Below are 22348 nucleotides of genomic sequence, written 5' to 3'. Positions count from 1 at the left end.
TTAGACTAGAGTTACATATAATCTTACCTTTGCAAAAAGAGATCAATTTATTCCCATGAAGGGGAAAGCATGCTTCTGAGCATTGAGTCCTTGAATCTCAGAAGCAGTTCTCAGATGGCTCTAGAGATGCTTCAGTATTCATATCTAGCCCAGCAGACTAGTGTGGTCATCTGACTCGCTGATGATACATTGCTCAAGTACGCTTTACAATCAGTTTTATCGCTGGACATTTTTGATTCATTACCAAAATGCCTTCCTTTTTGAGCTGAGATCTGCCTTATTGTAACTCTAGCCCCCATTCTACTATCTGCCTTTCAAAAGAACCAATCTGTCTTTGGCCCCACTAAGAACTTGGAAGGGAGGAGGTATGGGATGGAAGGAACAGAGGAAACAGAGAATTCCCCCAAACTGAGAGTGGGTCCCAGAAAACAGCAGCAGGCTGAGGCCTAAGGTGAAAGAGGTCAGTAAGGTATTTGCTATAACATCTGATAAACACTAGAACAAAAATGCTTCCTTTCCTTTGTGGTAATCATCCTTCTTTCCACCCCCAAACCTCAGTATTAGTCTGTTACACGGAACAGTCTTGTGTTAGTTTTTCCTCAGGGAAATGAAGGATGAGGCGCTGGGTCACATGGTGGAGGCAAACCATCAGCTCCAGAACCTGAGGGGGGCGGGGGAGGGGGTGGTGGGGGATAGTGGATTAAGCTCTGACTCAGAAGCAGAAATTCTGAGTGAGAAGAATGGACTGCTGTGAAGAAAATATAATCCCAGCCTGAATTATCTGGAATGGGGATGTTCATCCAATTGTATTTAGATTTTGGTATCAAAGGAAGGACAATCCCCAAATCTAGGAGGCTTCACAGAATTCAAAAACCTCCAACTGGTTTCCCCGCCTACCTCTTGCTCCACTCCAGCCTATTCTCCCACACAGTAAGTATCCTGAGTGAGCTTTCAAAAACACAAATCAGATTATGTTCCTTCCATAACACAGTCATGGCTTTAAATACTCTCATGGGTCCTCACAGCTCAAAGATATAACGTCTGTAAGCTGGTCAACTAGACCTTTTCTGCCTGGGCCTTTGCTACCACTATAGCCTCACCACTCACATTCTTCTTTTCTACTTTGTATTTCAGCAGTACATTCAGAGGAACATTCAATTCCTCTGAGACAAGTCAGGTTTCCTCTTGCCCCTCACAGTCTCACATCTCAGTCAACAAGAACATTATCATTCCCCTCCTCCATCTCTTTGGATCTGTGGCATCTTTACCTCATTATCCTACTCCAAGTTTATATATCATCTCTTCTGAAAAGTCTTCCCTGACACATCTGGTTTGAACTTTTGAACTTTGAACCTGTTCCATTAAAGCACTCATCACGGTGAATTAATTCGTTTGCTTATTTGTTCGTATTCTTTACCAGGCTATAAACTCTGTGGGGTGTAATGACCTTGACTCCTAGTTTACGACAGAACCCTCTATGCCAACATCGGAGCTTGGCATCGTGCAGTCAATAAATACTGGGTTGACTGGTTGTCTGACCAAATAATTGAATCACTAAAGTTTCAACTATTTATGAACATTTGAGTCATCTTAAAACTCTGACACTTCTACGAGGAAACCTTGTATGGGAATGAAAGGGCATCCGAAGAAATTTCACAGTTCTTACATGGCTTTTATTCTCTGAATTTGTGTGTGTGTGTGGCATGGGGGGTGGGGGGTGGTTTGGCAGGAGAACCACTCTATAACCAACTTAGATGACCTGGATGGTAACTGGAAAGACAGGCACAAGGAACTTATTGTCCAGGGACAAACGAACCACTTCCTTCAGCAGAGAGGAACCAGCAGGCCCAGAGGTGAATGCTAGGTGGATTCAATTACAGTGAAGATTAACAGTCATGGGGACTGGCTAAGGTAATACGATTTCCTGTTTAATATCAGCAGTTACTGGAGACCCAGAAAGAACCCCCTCTCTCTCAATCTTCATAGGCCTCTTCCTCAATCCTACCATGTCTGTAACTCTGAAGAAGGAACTCTGATCTGACATTGCTGCCCTGAAGAATCCTTCCTGGACTACTACTTCAGCTGATTCCTTGCTCACCATTCCTGGCTGGGCCAGAGAACCGCCGGTTCCATGCTGTCACTACATACAGGTTCTCTCTCAGTTGAGAACTCTTTTAGAACAGGGATTGAGTCTGTTGTCTGTCTCCCCATAGTCCAGTACAGGATCTAGGACACATATGTATTTGGCAAATGTTAGACTATCTGAATCAGAACAACTGGCCTGAATTCTCCGAAATGCCAATGTCAGATCATGAAAAGTAGACAAAAGGGCTGGAGAACTGCTCTAGACAAAAGAAAACTAAAGAGACAGGATAAGTAAATGCAGTGGATCACTCTTCATGGGATCTTGGATAAGGGGAAAAAAGTTACAAAGGATGTTACTAAGACAGTTGGGGAAATCTGTATATGGACTATATTATATATATATCAACTAGTAGATTTTATTAATGTCAAAGTTCTCAAGAATGATAGTAGTATTGTGTTCCTTGTTCCTAGGAGATACATATAAAGTGTTTAAGGATCAAGTCTCTCATCTGCAGTTAACACTCAAATGGTTCAGTAAATAAACAAAAAATATATAGACAGAAATACATGCATATATACGTAGAGAAACAGATAAAGTAAATACTGCAAAAAGTTAGGTGGTAAGTCTAGGTGAAGAGTACATGGCTGCTCACTGTATTACTGTATAACTTTTCCGTAAATTTTTCAAAATAAAACACTAGAGGAAAAAACTAAGTCTCAATTTAGGTAAGGAAGCCTAATGGGATGTACATTTGGTGACTATTTGCTATATTGGAAATGGGTTGTCAGTTGATCCAGGACCTAATAGAGCTTCCCTGGTGTCTCAGAAGGTAAAGCGTCTTCAGCCGGCAATGCAGGAGACCTGGGTTCAATCCCTGGATCGTGAAGATCCCCTAGAGAAGGAAATGGCAACCTACTCCAGCACTCTTGCCTGGAAAATTCCATGGACGGAGAAGCCTGGTAGGCTACAGTCCATGGCGTCACAGAGTCAGACACGACTGAGCGACTTCCTTTTCTTTCCTTTCTTTCTTTCTAATGGGTAGGGTAGTGTGGAGATAAGGCTGTAGGGAGGAGAGAGGATGCCAGTAAGTTCCTGGATAAGAGAGGTGGTACCTTCAGATGTGAAACTAGTAGAAGAGGGCAGCCAGGCAGAAGGGTGGAAGTTAATAAATACCAGCTTCAAAGGGCAGAGCAGATCAAGCTTATGCAGATCAAGCTCTTCGGCAGAGGTTTGGATAACTAATCAGAAAAGTGTTAAGAAATGATCAATGATCGGGGTGGGGCAAAGGGTCAGTGAGGCAGAGAGGGTAGGTAGGCAAGCAGGCAGAAAAAATAAGTGAGGGAGCACAGAAGCATTAGAAAGTTGGGCAAAGCTCTGGTTTGTCTGGGCAGAGTTAAAACATTTCAGGGAGGCAAACAGACTAGGGTGAGAGTAGCCAAACTGATGAGCACCCACTACGAGAAACAGGTTAGAGTGCATAGGAAAGCAGAGAGCTGGCTGAATCTGTCTGAAAAAGGGAGAAGGGAAGAGAGGCAGCTGATGGGGAAGGTGATAACCCTGGTCTTTGTCTCTTCTTAGTTGGTGAGGCAAGAAGGAAGAGTGGCTAAAGCCTGCTTCCCCTTATCTGGTAGTTGAATCAGAGAGATGCAAACTGGAAGAGAATTCCCGGGAAAGGTCATGCCTCAATCCCAAGCTTTCATCACAACCGCAGGTCCATGAAGTGTATCTCTACCAGCCTCTTCATGCTGCTACAAGTGTGTTTCTCTTGATTCTCAGTAGTGTTATTCCATTTAAGAATTCTGAATTTCTATTCCTTTGAGAACTCTCTAGATTAGCAGCAACATTCATGGACATGCTGCCCTCTCCCGTGTATCCATTCTTCTAGAATCTCAGGTAGGGCTAACTTTTATTATTGAAGTACAGCTCAGAGTTCCCGAACGCCAACAGCAGGGGATATTTAACAACCTGCCTCATCTGTACCTGCTCCACCATGCCTAGCCCAGACTCCCAGTGCAATACCTTAACTGCAAGTAAGAATGCTCTTTTCTGTACAGAGAGTCTGAGGTTAAAAGAAAGCAATCTAGAGTAGGTTAGATGAGAAGTTCTTTCCGAAGGGTCAGTGAGAGAGTCACAGGCATGTCTGCAGGGACCAGGTGGTGGGGCCTCTAGAAGGAGCATTTGAAATTCAGGTATCTTTTTGCCGGGCATGCAAGTCACGTAAATAATTCCTGTTTGGGTGCAGAGGAGGTGGAGTTGGGGGAGGGTGGTGGTGCTGGGTGAGCAGTCACTTTCCCAGCACATTCTCCAATAGTGGCACTTTTATCAGAAGTGATTCTGACAATGATGAAAAGACAACAGGGAAGGCAGTGTGGGAACACAACTCGTGCGGGTGAGAAGGGAGCACCTTTGGGAGTTACACTTCCCCATGAACAGGCAGCACAGCCCTAGCGCTGATAGCACTGCCTCTATTCCTCTGGCCAGGACAAGGTCCACGGGACTCTTTTCAAGGGCCTTTCCTCCCTCTCTCCACAGTGACCTACCTCGCTAGTTTAAGGCCGAGCTTTCCTTCCCTCCCTGTCGTGCTGTGTCCTGTGCTCCAGATTAGAGATGCCGGGTTCCATTCACTCAAACCTCTTTCGGGAAGTGCTTAGTCACTGATCCGGCCACGTGGCATCCGCTTCCCCGTTGTGGGTCTGGTATGTTAACTAAGAAAGTTATTTTCCAGTCTAGTTAGAAACAGCAGGAACTTGAATCGACTTGCTAGACTGGCGCTGCTGGAGGAGTTAGGGCCACGTGCCAAAGGAAAGAGTGGATGGCCAATCACCAGGGAGCAAATTCTCAATCTGAAGCCTGAGACTAAACCCTCCCGCTGGCAAGGGAGTTCTGTGTTAGGACTTTGCTGCCAGATCACTCTGGGAGATGTCCTCTGACTTCACACTGGCTCCGCATGCAGTTTGGAGCTGAGGAAAACTGTGAACCACCATTTCTTTAGGGATAAAAATCCAAAGGAAAGTCCTAGAGATAGGAAACAGAATCCTAAAGAGACAGTAAAGATGAGAGGAGCCCAAAAAGTGCCAGATGAGGCAAAGGTAAGGGACAGAAAACCAGATCTCAGGGTAGCAGGTGCTGGGATAGCAGGTCTGAGGGCTGGCCCTGGGCCCTCACTGCAGCTACTAGCCCTGCCCCCCTTTCTTCACCCAGACCCCAACCCAGCTCCTACCTGGTAGGTACCTGTCGTGGCTGTGGCTGTACTCTGTGGTGGTAAGTGACAAGTGAGTCTGTGTAAAGGGCTGGTTGCCAAACAGATTGTCACTGCGAAGGTTGTGGCAGAGCTTCTCCAGGAAGCGGAGGACGTAGGTGATGCTGTTGACTGCTGGGAGGTTGAGCGTGTGCTGCTCCCGGTCAAACACGGCTGTGGAGTTAAGTAAACAGGGCCCAGCACGTCAGCTCGTAGCACAGCGCAGAGCTAAACAGGAGGAGGCCGGCCCACTGCTTGCCTCAGGCTTACCTGGTTACACAGAGGTGAATGGTGCCCAGGTTTCCTTCCTCCCCTCCTCTCCCTCCCCTAAGGGTTTGATTTTTGCCTCCAACTCCAAAGGGTTTGCAATAATGGGAGTGGCCAGGCCAGGTCTCTTGCACCTGGGGCTTTGGAATAATTCTACTCAGCCTGTGAAACAACTGTGAACATAATTCTATCTGCTCCATCAGTTGGCTGGGCCTCCCAAGGAAATCTGTTCATTTCCTTAAGAACTGCTTAAGAACAGAGAAGCTGGGCGGCAGAGGAGAACACAGCTATTGCCAGCAATGGCTGAGGTGTACAATCTCATCTGGATAAGGGCAACTCAAATTTCGGCAACATTCATTTCTTTTTTTTTTTAAACCCCTTATTTATTTCTATTTAAAACATATGCATATAATCCCTGGGCTTCCCTTGTGGCTCAGATTGTAAAGAATCTGCCTGCAGTGCAGGAGATTAGTGTTCGATCCCTGGATCCTGAAGATTCTGGAGAAAGGAATCCCTAACATGCAAAAGGCTTCTGCATCTGTCTCTGAGGGCAGCAAGGAAATGTGGAGATAGGTCACTCTCAGGAATCAATCTAGGGGACAGAGAAAGAACCCTAGAGAAGGTATGGGTGACAGTCACTAAGGGAAGGTGGTAAAGATGGCTGGGTCCCTGCAGACTGCAGCATGGAAGCAAAGGAGAGGCCAGGCAGAGGCCTTAGCCTCACAAGGAAAGAAAGGCTTGATTTCCCATGCAGTTTTCAGCCATTTCTAGTGATTCTTTCCCTGCCTGTCCCCATCCTCTAAGCAGTCAATTAATTACTCTGTGTCCAGGCTCCCACACCACCCTGCATGCATTTCTCACATATTATAACTCTTCCCACGGTTAGCTGTGAGCTAGTCCTTCTTTTCCGTCAGGGCACAGCCTGAGCATGTCATCATCTTTTCTTCCCTTCCCCTGGCCAGTGTCTGCAATAACCTCTCACATGGAGTCAGGGCTCAATGAATGTCTGCTGAAAGAACCCATTTGTGATATTTATGGGGTCTTCCATGTCAGCTGGGTTTCCTGAGGCTGGATATTGACTAGTTAGAGGGCAGGGGAAGGAGATTATTGAGTAGTGCATAATTAAGATTAAAAGGCTCCAGGTCAAGTCTTCATAGGTTTGGTGGGTAAAGATGGGGTTTTTGGACTCAGGAAAACTGAAACAGAACCAGGACACAGCAGAAGTGACTGTTTACAGTGAAAACAAACAACCAAAGCAAAAAAACCACACATTGTGCAACTGACTCAAACTCCCATAGCAGGAAAGAGAGGACTGATTCTTCCCACTCTGCCCCAGGATTCAACTCCCCTGTATCAGAGCTGGCTGAGGACTGGGCAGCTAAGGGGTCAAAAGAATGAGAGAAGACTTCTGTGGTTCCCTGAAGCCAGCTGGGAGGCTGGGGCAGTCTGGAGAAACTCTCCTGTTGCCGGAATACAGCCCCCTCTGGATTTTTTCTTCTGAAGCATTTTTAAAGCAACATACTTGCATATTTTCTGTATGCGAGAGGCTTGGTAGTAGACAGGAGGGAGTCTCTTTAGAGACTGGGGTTAAGCAGATTCTGCATGGGTATTCTACTTGACAGCGATATGCAGAAGACCCCGAGAACTCTGGGAGTTGAAATGAGGACTCTGAGGAATGGAATACTTTCATTCCAGAGCCTACTGGTGTGAAGTAAAAACCAGGAGGCCTTGCTAGAAGTCAACTAGTTGCAAAGGCCTGCCTCTCTGGCTAGAAGCCATACCAGACCAGAGTGCTTACCTGAGATAACTGCACCACCGTGGCCCTGCTTGAGGAAGCTGAAGACGGTTTTCTGGTGATAAGCACAGTCGATGCAAGCCTGCACAGCTTGCTGCAACACCACGGAGGCTCGGGCTGGCCCAAAGTGGTCAGGGAGCTGCTGGACCTTCTTCTTATCTAAGTGGGGGCCTGTGCTGCCATTCTTGTTCAAGTAAATACAAACTGCAGGAGACAGAGAATCAAAGCAGTTTAAAGAGTTTCACAGCAGAGAAGTCGGAGAACAGAGCTCTCTTCGTCTTTCCTACCCTGGGCTCTGGCCTCTACAGGACTCCCAGCTGCTGAGCTGGTGAAACACTGTGGGAGGGGGTAGAGGGTGACTATGCCCAGCTGCTGCCAGCCCAAATGCATGACCACAGGCTCTGGGAACGCAGCCTGCTGGGAGAATAGCCCAGACCAGCCAAGGCACAGAACTTGCACTTTGTCTTCTTTACACTGAAAAGAAAATCCAAGCAATTTTCCAGATGGATGTACTTTCATTTTCAGTTCTTGGCTGCTTTACATATTCTTGGTATCTCTCACAAGCTCTGTGTACTGAGTTGTGGGGCTATGGCACTATTAGCACGAGTGTGCTTGTGTGTGCCTGGCCTTGGACCTAGAGTGGTTAAACCACCAGTTACTTCCCTTGCTTTCCATTCTAGGCCTTAAGAGTCCCTTTGTTATCTTCTACATCAAGACTTAGGCTCAAAGATAGTACTGAAAATAGAAAAAAATTAGAATAAAGAAAAACATGCAAAGGGCCTGAGGGGCCCATCTGTATATTTGTTTCAGTCGTTTCTCCTGTCAAGATAGCTGGGCACCCCCCCACTGCAACCCCCCACCTGGCACTGTGCTGCGAGGGGAGAAGCAGGGTGAGCACAGAAGAAAGAGACAGAGCTCCTCAGAGCTGCTTCTCTTGGTCTGCCGAGACGACTCATGTGCCTGACCAGCTACAGCATTCTTTCTGCTGATCTGACTTCTAGGCTTTCACTTGAGTAGGGGGTACTCTGCTTCTTCACACTGTCCTGGCTCACGAACTGAATGGCAGGAGGGAAAAAACGTCTCTTTTGTTGTTAAAGGCAAAAAGATAAAAGTAGTAGCTGTGTGGGCTATGGATGGACTGGTGTCCTCTCTGGGCCTCAGGTCTGCCGCCCACATCAAAGAGGGGCTGAGCTAGACACTCTCTGAGGACTCTTTCACCTTCATCATTCTAATTTTAAGGGGAAGCAAGATGGAGAGAAGAAAATGGAGAGAAGCAGGATGTGGAAAGTGATAGATGAAAAAGAAAGAGGAAAAAAAAAAAGAAAAGGGTAAACAAGAGGAATTGAAATATACATTTAACTCTTTTCTCTCTTAAAACCACAAAAATGAGCCAGATAACAAGAAAGGAGACAACTTAAAACTCTGGAAGCTGGGAAGCAGAGTGGCAAAGTAGCAATTGGCTGAGCAGACCTAAGAAAGCTGAAGCTTTAACCAAGAGTGGGGAATGATGAGAGCCGAGCTGTTCCATCCTGTAAGTCACAAAAGGCCCAAGAATGGGCAAGGGCTCCTGTGGGTGGGTATGACGGAAGATTTTATAGAAGAAGAATTGGCTCACATCTGTTAAGAAATGGTTAGTATTTTCATGTCATAATATGACTCTTTCACTGAACGCAAGACAGATAAAAATGAAGGAACTCAAAGAGATAAAGAGTAATAAAAATAAGTGAAATGTATGTCTATGGAAAGATACTTATTAGAATGTTCAAAGCCAGTTTGTCATATTAGCCTCAAACTACAACCAACCCAAATGTCCATCAACGAGAGAACAAATATACAAATTGTGTATGAATATTTATTTGTTGGAATACACTTGGCAGTAAAAAAAAAAATGAACTATTGATAGAATGCTTCTCAAAAACATTATTCTGAGTAAAAGAAACAATACAAAATAGTACACACAGTGTGATTCCATTTATATATTAAGTTCAGTTCAGTTTAGTCACTCAGTCGAGTCCAACTCTTGGTGACCCCATGAATCGCAGTACACCAGGCCTCCCTGTCCATCACCAACTCCTGGAGTCCACCCAAACCCATGTCCATTGAGTCGGTGATGCCATCTAACCATCTCATCCTCTGCCGTCCCCTTCTCCTCCTGCCTTCAAACATCCCCAGCATCAGGGTCTTTTCCAATGAGTCAGCTCTTCGCATCAGGTGGCCAAAGTATTGGAGCTTCACCTTCAACATCAGTCCTTCCAATGAACCCCCAGAACTGATTTTCTTTAGGATGGACTGGTTGGATCTCCTTGCAGTCCAAGGGACTCTCAAGAGTCTTCTACAATACCACAGTTCAAAAGCATCAATTCTTTGGCACTCAGCTTTCTTTATAGTCCAACTCTCACATTCATACATGACTACTGGAAAAACCATAGCCTTGACTAGATGGACCTTTGTTGACAAAGTAATGTCTCTGGCGTTTTAATATGCTGTCTAGGTTGGTCATAATTTTCCTTCCAAGGAGTAAGCGTCTTTTAATTTCATGGCTGCAATCCCCATCTGCAGTGATTTTGGAGTCCCCAAAAATAAAGTCAGCCACTATTTCCCCATCTATTTGCCATGAAGTGATGGGACCAGATGCCATGATCTTAGTTTTCTGAATGTTGAGCTTTAAGTCAACTTTTTCACTTTCCTCTTTCACTTTCATCAAGAGGCTCTTTAGTTCTTCTTCACTTTCTGCCATAAGGGTGGTGTCATCTGCATGTTAAGTTCAGAAACAAGAAAGTCTAGTCTATAGTGACAGAAACTGGAATAAAGGTGAGCGTGAAGACTGACTTTAAGGAGGCATGAGGTAACTTCCAGGGGGTGGTAGAAATGACTCTTAGCTTGATTGGGGCTGTGGCTACATGAGAACTTACATTAAGTAAAGCTCAAATTATATATAAAGATATGTACATTTCACTGTATGTAAATTTTACTGGCAGTTTCCACTTCTTGGGACATTCACTCTTGGAACCTAACTACCACGTGTGAGCAGGCAAAGACTGTGGTGGAAGTGGATCCTCCAGTCCTGGTCAAGCCACCACAGCTGACACTGCAGGGAAGAGAGACCAGCTGCTGCCTCCCAGCACTGCCCACATTGTTGTTGTAACCCACATTGTGAAGTTCTGTAGTGTTTGTTATGTAGCAGAAGACTGCTGGAGCAGACTGTGGTACCAGAAACAGGGCGCTGCAGTAACAAAAGCCCAACACACACGACACTGGCTTTGGGACTGGGAAGCAGAAAGAAGCATAAAAGATCACAGAAAGATTATGAGTGAAGTTGAGAGGGCCCTGTATAGAAGCCTGTAAAAGGTTGGGATCCAAACGATTCTGTTCATTTTGTATCATCTCTGGCCCTCTTAGCCTAAGATGGTAATGCTTCCACCAGAATGAAACTTGGATGGTTTTCTACGAATACTACTGAGATTTATTTCTTTAGTGAAAAGTCACAGTCACAAATCTTTTGAAGACAAGCCTTTCTCTACTTTGGGCTTCCTCATAGCTGCTGTTAGACAATGCCCTGAAGATTTTTTAAAAATTCTACTGTTTAAGGAAGAGAATTGCTGTGAGACTTGCTCTTGAGATTTTCAGAGGGCCTTTTGGTCTCAAACAGTCTGTGAAACAGAGTCTTAAATCATTCTGACATCTTAACCAAAGATTTTTATTGTCCCATTCTGGTTTTGACCCTTTCTTAACTCAGAATTATTTGCTTCTGGAGAGACTGGAAATGAGAAATATTTCCATATTGAGAGTCCTGGACTTTAAAATTTTTAATTTTTTTTTAAGCTCATCTCTCTCATCTTACATTTTATCACAGGCAGTGAGGAGTCAGGTGGTACTTCATTACTTTGTCTGGAAATCTAGTATTTCACTGAGTTCATCAGGAACATTTTCTAGTTCCATGTTTGTGCAGGTGACAGTGTTATCACACTTTCCATCACTACCTAGCAGGTATCCCCCATCCTCCGTCTTTCAATGAGACTTTCCTCTTTCCTTTAAGCCCACATTGACAGCCTCTTTGAGATCTTTTTGGTTTCAATTCTCAAGTTTCTAAGAGAATCATTCTGGCAGTAGTATTGCCAGCTTGGACTGAGATGGTACAAAACAAAAGAATTCTTTGGATCCACAACCTTTTACAATCAGGAAGAAGACTGAGAAGGCAATCTCAGCTTTCCTATGGAAAAGGAAGGATGACTCAGAGGACAAAACCAAAAAGCCATGGAAACAACTTCCAGGAAGTATTGGATCTAATCAAGGAATTGGCAACATATGCCCACCTGGATTTTAGAATTTCTACATACCAGTGACTGCATGTGCCTCCAGTTTTTTTTGCCCTTTTAACAAGTGTATCTATAAGTTATTATGCCTGTCCCACCACTGTATGCAGGTTATGTGGGGAGCAGATAACACATTTCTTTAGGTCACAGGTCTTCAGTTTGAGAAGAAACTGTTCCTGAGAGGTCCCATTTGCCTGGATCTGATTTAGATGGTGAGATCCTAGATCTGAAGTTTGATGCTGTGAAGGGATGAGACCTTTAATGGGGAATCTTGCAAGGGGAAGAATACATTTTCCAAGTGGGAAAAATAACTTACATCCAGAGAGTGAACTGAGGTGGTTTTAAAATATGGTCCAAAATTCTTTGACTCTCCTCCCATCAAGATAGGGGGTCTATTCCCATTCTCTTGAATCTGGGCTTTGACTGCTTGATTGATAGAATGTGGTAGAAACGACACGCTGTAATTTTCGGGCTCAAGCCTTAAGAAAATGATAGCCTCCACTTCCTGTCTCCTGGGGACACTTGCTCTTCGAACTCAGTCACCCTGGAAGGGGAAGCCCACGCCACCTGCTGGAGACCTCTGTGGAGAGGGGAATCCACAGTCAGCGCCAATTCTGTTAGCTGCATGAGTGAATCATCTTGGACATGGATCCTGCTGAGCCACCTAAACTCATACCAAATGGAAGACAGACAAGTTTTCTCTGCTGTAATTTTAATATGGCTGAATATACTGATATTATCTTCTCTAGCTATAGAAAGGTTCTGTGCTTTCTCTCTCTTTTTTAAAAAAATATGTATGCATTTGGATGTGTTGGGTCTTAGCTACATCACTGAGGATATGTCCTTGGGGTACAGAGACTCTCCAGTTGGCACATGGGCTCCGGAGTGTGCAGGCTCAGTAGTTGTAGTGCCAGGCTTAGCTGCCCTGTGGCATGTGGGATCTTAGTTCTCCAGCCAGGGATTAAACCATGTCCCCTGCATTGCAAGGCAGATTCTTAACCACTGGACCACCAGGGAAGTTTAAATACTTTCTGTTTTACCCTCCCACCTCCCTCTCCACCTGATCCCTCTGGGTCTTCCCAGTCCACCAGGCCCAAGCACTTGTCTCATGCATCCAACCTGGGCTGGTGATCTGTTTCACCCTAGATAATATACATGTTTCGATGCTGTTCTCTCGAAACATCCCACCCTTGCCTTCTGTAAATCCATGGCTGATTCATGTCAATGTATGACAAAAACCACTACAATGTTGTAAAGTAATTAGCCTCCAACTGATAAAAATAGATGGAAAAATAAATATATAAAATTTTGATAGTAAAAAAATAATAATAATACATAGGCATGTATAATTTACAATATCTCTTAGATATTCAAAGAAAGTTTTAAGAAATAAATTCCACTAAGGAAAAAAAAATACTTTGTTTTATAATTTATGCTTATTATCTTATTTTAAAAATATTTCCCAATCTTAAGGTCATAAATATATTTTTGCATATTGTCATGCTTTGTTTCGGGGTTTCCTTGGTGGCTCAGATGGCAAAGAATCCACCTGCAATGCGGGAGACCTGGGTTCGATCCCTGGGTTGGTAAGATCCCCTGGAGGAGGGCATGGCAACCACTCTAGTATTCATGCCTGGAGAATCCCCAAGGACAAAGGAGCCTGGCAGACTACAGTCCATGGGGTTGCAAAGAGTCGGACACAGCTAAGCGCAGCACATGCTTTGGTTTTCTACTGCATCTATGAAATTGGAATTTGAGGCTGTAAAAAAAAAATTCAGAGAAGGGTCCAGCATGGAGCGTGGAATTAGCCACTTCATCTTGACAGTAAGTAAAAAGCTGAACAAACTGAAAAATCCTTTTTAAATCCATCAGAAAAGTGAGGTCACAGGACAAACTGCTGCCCCCATCAAGTGTGAAGAGACAGACTGATGAATACAGAGAATCACAATTTACTAATAAGAAACTTGCACAGAAACTAGTGCAGAGGTAGGAAAATCTAAACTACAATTGATGAACTGCTGGAAGCTCAGTGTGAACAAGTCTCAGAGTGAAAAATTTCAGGGGGATCCACTCATGGGGTGGGGGGGCATCCCACACTTCTGTGAGTTTTACCTCCAGAAGCTCAACAGGTTCTCACAGTGAATATCGGAGAAAAATCCCCTCATGCTTCCAGCAGGGGTAGGGAGGAAAAGTAGCCATTTAAAGGTATGCCAGAGCATTCTGTCCTTTTTAACAAGGTCTACCCTCAGGAGAATTATTTTACCAGAGTTTAACCTGCTGGGGTTTGATCAGAGCCTAACCTACCTGGGGGAAGGGGAATATCCAAGTCTAGCCCCCTCCAGCCATCTTGTCCCATCTAAGGGGAGTTGAGGGGAACTAAGAAGCACTGGTGAAGTTCAAAGTCCAAGAGCATAGCCTCACCGAAAGACTGCGACCTAATCATAAGACTATAGAATACCTCTCCTTCTGCATACCTTACCTCTATATTACCAAAGGCCTATTTACAACAATTCCTTTTACCCAGTACATTATACCTGGCTATCAGGAAGAAGTTATAATGCAAAAAATGCAGTTTGAAGAGACAGACCAAGTATCAAAAGTAGACTCAGGCATGGCAGGGATGTTGGAATTATTAGATAAAAATTTTAAAACAACTACAATTATTATGCTAACAGTTGTAATAAATAAAGCAGATAGCATGCAAAACAGATGGGCAATATATGCAGAAAGATGGAAATTCTAAGAAAAATAAAAAAGCAATGCTAGAGATAAAAAAACACTGAAATAGAAATGAAAAATGCCTTTGATGGGCTTATTAAGAGACTGGACACAGTAAAGAATTGCTGAACTTGAGCACATCTCAACAGAAACTTCTAAAATGGAAAAGCAAAGAAAAAAGAAGACTGAAAATAGAACCCACCCAGAATAGACTGGGTTTCCAAGAACTGTGGGACATACAAAAGGAGTAACATACACATAATGGGAAGATCAGAAGGAGAAGAGAGAAAGGAATAGAAGGAATATTTGAAGGCCAAATTAAAGCCAGACACCAAAGCACAGATCCAGGAAGGACAGAGAACACCAAACAGGATACATGACCAAAAATACTACATCTAGGCATATTACATTCAAAATGCAGAAAAGCAAAGATATAAAATCTTGAAAGATTTCAGAGGAAAAACCCATCTTATCTGCAGAGGAGCAACAATAAAAGATTACATCTTTAGAAGCCATGTGAGCAAGAAGAGAATGGAGTGAGATATTTAAAGGGTTGAGAGAAAATACCTATCAACTTAGAATTCTGTACCTTGAAAGGTTAAAGAGAAAGAGAAAAAAACCCTTTCTCGGACAAAGAAAAACTGAAGGAGTTTGTTGCCTATACACCTGCCTTGTAAGAAATGTTAACGGAACTCTCTAAATAGAAGGAAAATAACACAGGTCAGAAACTTGGATCCACACAAAGAAGAGCAGGAGAAGGAGTAGGGGAAGGCAAAATAAGAACTTACTTTTCTCATTCTTAATTGATCTAACAGATGGATGCTTGGTTGCTCAGTCATGTCCAACTCTTTGCCACCCCATGGACTGTAGCCTGCCAGGCTCCTTGGTCCATGGGGATTCTCTAGGCAAGAATACTGGAGTGGGTTGCCATTCAGATGTTCCCAACCCAGGGATCGAACCCAAGTCTCCCGTATTGTGGGCAGATTCTTTACCTCCTGAGCCATCAGAGAAGCCCAAGAATACTGGAATGAGTAGCCTATCCCTTCTCCAGGGGAACTTCCCAATCCAGGAACGGAACTTGGGGTCTTCTGTATTGCAGGTGGATTCTTTACCAGCTGAGCTATGCAGGAAGCTCAATATAACAGATAAGATATTTGTTCAAAATAAAAATAGCAACAATGTATTAGATCATATATGTTTGCATGTATATGTATATATACATGCTTATGTATACTTATCCCTAAGTGAAGTGAATGACAGTAATCATACAAAGGATGGAAAGAAGGAACTAGGATTTTTATATCTGTGAAGTGGTATAGTGTTACTTGAAAGTAGACTTAGATTACTTATGTATATCACAAACTTGAGGGTAATCATTTTAAAAAGTAAAAAAGAAGTAAAAATGATATGCTAAGAAAGTAGAAAGAATGGAATCATACAAAATGCTCGATTAAAAACCATGAAAGGCAGAAAAATAGTGGAAGACAAAAATAGGACAAAGTACAAGGGTAAAAAAATAAAAAACTATAATAAATATGGTAGATATTTACCCAATTATATCAATAAACATTTTAGTCAATGATCTAAATACATCAGTTAAAAGAAAGAGATTCTCAAACTGGATCAAGAAATGAGACCCAACTTCATGTTGTTTAAAAGAAACCAACTTTAAATATAAAGACACATATAGGTTAAAGATAAAGGGATGGAGAACAATATGCCATGCTAACACTAATCAAAGGAAAGTAGGAGTAGCTATATTAATTTCAGACAGAGCAGATTTCAGAGCAAGGAAAGTTTTCAGATAAAGAGGGGTATTACATGATAGCAAAGGTCAAATAGCCAAGAAGACATATTGATTCTTACTGTGTATGCCTCTAACAACAAAATATGGGAGACAAAAATTGACAGAGAAACAGATGAATTTTTCCTCCTTGCAGGAGAAATCGATGAATCATTATGGATGGAGATCTTGATATGTCCTCTATCAGAAATGAACATATTCAGCAGGCAGGAGGACACAGTTGAACTCAAAAGCACCATCAGTCAACTGGATATAATTGATATTAGAGGCTACTTCACCCAACAACAGCAGAACACATATTCTTCTCAAGTTCAATCAAACATTCACCAACACATAGAAAGCACTATACAGTCCAAGGAATTCTGCAGGTCAGCATACCGAAGTGGGTAGCTGTTCCCTTCTCCAGGTAGCTTCTCCAGGTAGCTTCTCCCTTCTCCAGCTGTTCCCTTCCCTTCTTCCAACCCAGGAATTGAACCCAGGTCTCCCACACGGCCAGCTGAGCCATAGGGGAAGCCCAAGAATACTGGAGTGGGTAATCTATCCTCCAAAGGATCTTCCCGACTCAGGAATCGAACCAGAGTCTTCTGAATTGCAGGGGGATTCTTTACTAGCTGAGCTACCAGGGAAGCCCAAAACATACCTTAACAAATTTAAAAAACATAAATTATACAATATGTATACTCTTAGATGACAATGGAATTAAACAAAAAATCAGAAACAGAAAGATAAGTGAAAAATCCCTAAATACTTGGTGCTTAAAGAACACGTTTCTAAATATCACATGGGTCAAATTAGAAGTCTCAAGAGAAATTTAAAGATATTTTGAACTAAATGAACATGAAAACATAACTTATCAAAATTTGTGGGATATAGCCAAAGCAGTGAATAGAGGGAAATTTATAGCACTGAATGCATACATTATAAAAGAACAAAGACCTAAAGTCAATAATCTAAGCTTCCACTTTATGAAATTAGAAAAGGAAGAGAAAACTAAATCCAAATAAGCAGAAGAAAAGAAATAGTAAAAATTAGAGCACAAATCAATGAATTGAAAATTATAAGTCAACAGAGAAAAATCAATGAAACAAAAGTGAATCAATGAAAGTGAAAGTGTTAGTTGCTTAGTTGTGTCTACCTCTTTGTCACCCCATGGCCTGTAGCCTGCCAGGCTCCCCTGTCCATGGAATTCTCCAGGCAAGAATACTGGAGTGGGTAGCCATTCCCTTCTCCAGGGGATCTTTCAGAACCAAGGATTGAACACAGGTCTCCTGCATTGCAGGCAGATTCTTTAGTGTCAGAGCCACCAGGGAAGCCCAAAACCAAAGGTTGGTTCCTTGAAAATATCAATAAAACCAATAAGCCTTTAGATATGCTAATAAGAAAAGAGAGATGACACAAATTACTAATATCAGACATTGAAAGAGATGGATCACTACATGGATCACTACAGATCCATGGTCATTAAAAGGTACTATGACTAATTCTGTGCTGACAAATTTGATATCAAGATGAAATGGACCAATTTGGTGAAAGATACATTCTACCAAAACTCACACAAAAAGAAAAAGACATTCTGAATAGGCCTATATTTTTTGAAACTGAAACAATAATTAATAACCCTCCAAAACAGAAAGCACTTGGCTCAGATGGGAGTTACTGGTGAATTCTACCAAACATTAAAAAAAAAAAACATTCTACCAATTCTCTAAAATCTCTTTCAGAAGACAGAAGCAGAGAGAGTACCTCTTAGCTCATTTATGAGGCCAGCATTACCCCACTATCAAAACGAGACAACAACTTCACAAGAAAATTACAGACCAATATCTCTCATGAACACAGAGGCAAAAATTCTCAACAAAAATATGAGCAAACTGAATTCAACAACATACAAGATGAATTATACACTAAAATCAAATGGAGTTTATCTCACGTATGTATTTCCAAACTCTTCATTTGAAAATCAACGTAATCCATCCCATCAAGAAGCTCAAGAAGAAATATCACATATCAACAGATGAAGAAAAAACAGTTGGCAAAAAGTCAAAGACCCATTTATGATGGAAACTCTCAGCAAACTAGGAAGAGAGGAGAACTTCAACTTCGTAAAGAAGGTCAACAAAAACCCCACGGCCATCATCATACTTAATAGTGAAAAACTAGAAGTTTTCCCACTAAGCTCAGGAACAAGGTAAGGATGTTCCCTCTTACCACAGTTTTTAACCCTGTACTCAAAAGTCCTAACTAATGTAATAGGATGAGAAAAGGAAATAAAAGATACACAGTTTGGGAAGGAAGAAATGAAACTTCTTTTTGTCTGTAGATGACATGATTGTCTATGGAGAGAATGCAAAAATAATTCACAGAACTAATAAACAGTTGTAACAAGACTGCAGGGTATAAATATACAAAAGTCAATCCTTTCTTATAAAACAGTAATGAATAAGTGTAATTTGAAATTAAAAACAATACCATTTACCTTGTAGCACCTTCAAAAATAAAATACTTATGTATAAATCTAGCAATATGTACAAGATTTCTATGAGGAAAACTATAAAACTCCGATGAGTAAAATAATAATAAAAAACCTAAATAAATGGAGAGATATCCCCATGTTCATGGATAGGAAGACTCAATATTGTTGAGATGCCAATTCTTCTCAACTTGATCTATAGATTCAAGGCAATCCCAATCCAAATCCTAGCAAGTTATTTTGTGGCTATCAACAAACTGCTTCTAAAGTTTATATGGAGAGGGAAAAACCCTGAGTAGCCAACACAATACTGAAGGGGAAGAACAAAGTTGGAGGACTGGTACTACCCAACTTCAAGACAGTATGGTATTGGTGAGTTGAGTTCACTTCAGTCTCTCAGTCATATTCGACACTTTGCCACCCCATGGACTGCAGCATGCTAGGCTTCCCTGTCCAGTACCAACTCCTGGAGCTTGCTCAAATTCATGTCTATTAAGTCGGTGATGCCATCCAACTATCTCATCTTCTGTTGTCTCCTTCTCCTCCTGCCTTCAATCTTTCCCAGCATCAGGGTCTTTTCCAATCAGTCAGTTCTTCGCATCAGGTGGCCAAAGCATTGGAGCTTCAGCTTCAGCATCAATCCTTCTAATGAATATTCAGGACTGATTTCCTTTAGGACTGGCTGGTTTGATCTCTTTGCAGCCCACGGGACACTCAAGGGTCTTCTCCATCACCACTGTTCAAAAGCATCAAAACTTCAGCACTCAGCTTTCTTTATGGTCCAACTCACACATCTATACATGACTACCAGAAAAACCATAACTTTGACTAGACAGACCTTTGTCAGGAAAGTAATGTCTCCGTTTTTTAATATGCTGTCTAGGTTGGTCAGAGCTCTTCTTCCAAGGGGCAAGTGTCTTTTAAAAAGTTTCATGGCTGCAGTCACTATCTGCAGTGATACTGGAGCCCGAGAAAACAAAGTCTGTCACTTTTTTCCATTGTTTCCCCATTTATTTGCCATGAAGTGATGGAACCAGATGCCACGACCTTCGTTTTTTGAATGTTGAGTTTTACCCCAGCTTTTTCACTCTCCTCTTTCACTTTCATCAAGAGATTCTTTGGTTCCTCTTTGCTTTCTGCCATTACATTGATGTCATACGCATATCTGAGGTTATTGATATTTCTCCCGGCAGTCTTGATTCCAGCTTGTGCGTCATCCAGCCCAGCATTTTGTATTATGTACTCTGCATACAAGTTAAATAAGCAGGGTGACAATATACAGCCCTCACGGACTCTGTTCCCGATCTGGAACCAGTCTGTTGTTCCATGTCCAGTTCTAACTGTTGCTTTTTGACCTGCATACAGATTTCTCAGGAGGCAGGTCAGGTGGTCTGGTATTCCCATCTCTTTAAGAATTTTCCAGTTTGTCGTGATCCACACAGTCAAAGGCTTTGGCATAGTCAATGAAGCAGAAGTAGATGTTTTTCTGGAACTTTCTTGCTTTTTTGATGATCTAACGGATGTTGGAAATTTGATCACTGGTTCCTTTGCCTTTTCTAAAACCAGCTTGAACATTTGGAAGTTCACAGTTCACGTATTGCTGAAGCCTGGCTTGGAGAATTTTGAGTATTACTTTGCTAGTGTGTGAGATAAGTGCAATTATGCTGTAGCTTGAGCATTCTTTGGCACTGCCTTTCTTTGGGATTGGAATGAAAACTGACCTTTTCCAGTCCTGGGGCCACTGCTGAGTTTTCCATATTTGCTGGCATATTGAGTGAAGCACTTTCACAGCATTGCCATCTGGGATTTGAAATAGCTCAGCTGGAAATCCATCATCTCCACTAGTTTTTTTTAATATTTGATTTTTAAGATCAATTTATTAAGTTCAATGATGAAAGCCATCAGAAGAATATTCTCCTGAAAATTATTTTTTTCTTAGAAAAATGGAAGGAAAATCAACACCCTCTTAGCATAGCCACAGATGCTGTGGCAGTCAAGCCTCTCTGCAGACGGGAATAGTCCATTAGTCAGTCAAGTCACTCTCCCGGTCAGCAGGATTGTAGTCTGGAGCATCTTCATTGTCCTCCAGCTCCAAGTCATCCATTTCCCGGAACAAAGACTCATCTACCTCCATGTTGTTTCCAGCATTTTCCAAGAACTGGATATCAGATGTGTCGAGATTATGATCTGTTTCAAATAGTTGTCTTCCACTTATTTTTTTCCTGCTTGCTCTTCTTCCTTCATCCGTTTCTTTTTAATTTCCAAGAGTTCTGTATCAAACTTGGCCTTCCAATTTAAGAAATTCTCAACTGTAACAGGAGTACCATGGAATAATTGCTTTTTGGCTTCTTCTTCTTTTTCTTCTTGTTTCTTTTCTTGTTCTCTTCTAGTTTTTATTTGATCTACTATTTCATTTAATTTTTCTTGCACAGCTGTCACTAAGGTGAAGATCATCACCATACCAAGGTTTTCTTCTGCCTGTAATGCTAATAATTTTAAAATGTCTGCTATATCATTATCTTCTAGATTTAACTGGGCGAATATTTCATAAAGGGGAGCTTCATATGGGTATTTTTCACTGTATGTAAACATGAGGGTTGTCTGGACAGTTTCATCATTTTCTTCAGCCTCAGATGTCACAGTAATGGTGAAGCTGGGTGGATTTTCTGATAATACTGTGAAGGAGTCAGGGTAGATGGACTTCAGAGCCTCCAGCTCGTTGCACTGCTCCTCGCCGTAATCTGTCATCGCGGCCCTCGCTGCAGCCAGACCCATCTCCACTAGTTTTGTTCATAGTGATGTTTCCTAAGGCCCACTTGACTTTGCACTCTAGGATGTCTGGCTCTAGGTGAGTGATCACACCATCATGGTTATCTGGGTCATTAAGATCTCTTTTGTATAGTTCCGTGTATTCCTTCCACCTCTTCTTAATATCTTCTGCTACTGTTAGGTCCATACCATTTCTGTCCTTTATTGTGCCCATCTTTGCATGAAATGTTCCCTTGGTATCCCTAATTTTCTTAAAGAGATCTCTAGTCTTACTCATTCTATTATTTTCCTCCATTTCTTTGCATTGATCACTTAGGAAGGCTTTCTTATCTCTCCCTGCTATTCTTTGGAACTATGCATTCGGATGGCTATTTCTTCCCTTTTTTGCCTGTTGCTTCTCTTCTTTTCTCAGCTATTTATAAGCCCTCCTCAGACAACCATTTTGCCTTTTTGCATTTCTTTTTCTTGGGGATGGTTTTGATCACAGTCTCCTGTACAATGTTATGAACCTCCATCTACAGTTCTTCAGGTCCTCTATCAGATCTAATCTATTCAGTCTAATAGACTGAATCTATTTGTCACTTCCACTGTATAATCATAAGGGATTTGGTTTAGTGGTCTAGTGAATGGTCTACTTTTCCCTACTTTCTTCAATTTAAGTTTGAATTTGGCAATAAGGAGTTCATGATCTGAGCCACAGTCAGCTCCCAGTCTTGTTTCTGTTGACTGTATAGAGCTTCTTCATCTTTGGCTGCAAAGAATATAATCAATCTGATTTTCAGTATTGACCATCTTGTGATGTCCATGTGTAGAGTCTTCTCTTGTGTTGCTGGAAGAGGGTGTTTGCTATAAACATTGTGTTCTCTTGGCAAAACTCTTGTTAGCCTT

General features: G+C 42.2%; 1 protein-coding gene and 1 pseudogene across 14 annotated transcripts in view; both read right to left on the bottom strand.

Annotated features, from left to right (window-relative positions):
• The window catches only part of SCMH1 (Scm polycomb group protein homolog 1), a 209701-nt gene that overhangs the window by 9715 nt on the left and 177638 nt on the right, over positions 1–22348 (bottom strand). For 11 of the 14 annotated variants that reach the window (XM_061122238.1, XM_061122245.1, XM_061122247.1 and 8 more), the window contains 2 exons: positions 7390–7590; positions 5307–5498 (listed from right to left, as the gene is read on the bottom strand). In XM_061122238.1, the coding sequence (XP_060978221.1) occupies positions 5307–5498; positions 7390–7590 (393 nt within the window). The remainder of the gene's footprint in view (positions 1–5306; positions 5499–7389; positions 7591–22348) is intronic. The other 3 variants (XM_061122244.1, XM_061122248.1, XR_009689256.1) reach the window with 2 other exon arrangements.
• LOC133041512 (RWD domain-containing protein 1-like) lies at positions 20715–21672 on the bottom strand (annotated as a pseudogene).

The sequence above is a fragment of the Dama dama genome, chromosome 20 (assembly GCF_033118175.1).
Source record: "Dama dama isolate Ldn47 chromosome 20, ASM3311817v1, whole genome shotgun sequence".
In the NCBI taxonomy this organism is placed as follows: domain Eukaryota; kingdom Metazoa; phylum Chordata; class Mammalia; order Artiodactyla; family Cervidae; genus Dama; species Dama dama.
Note: the sequence above shows the minus strand (reverse complement) of the source record. Positions and strands in the feature narration are given on the sequence as shown.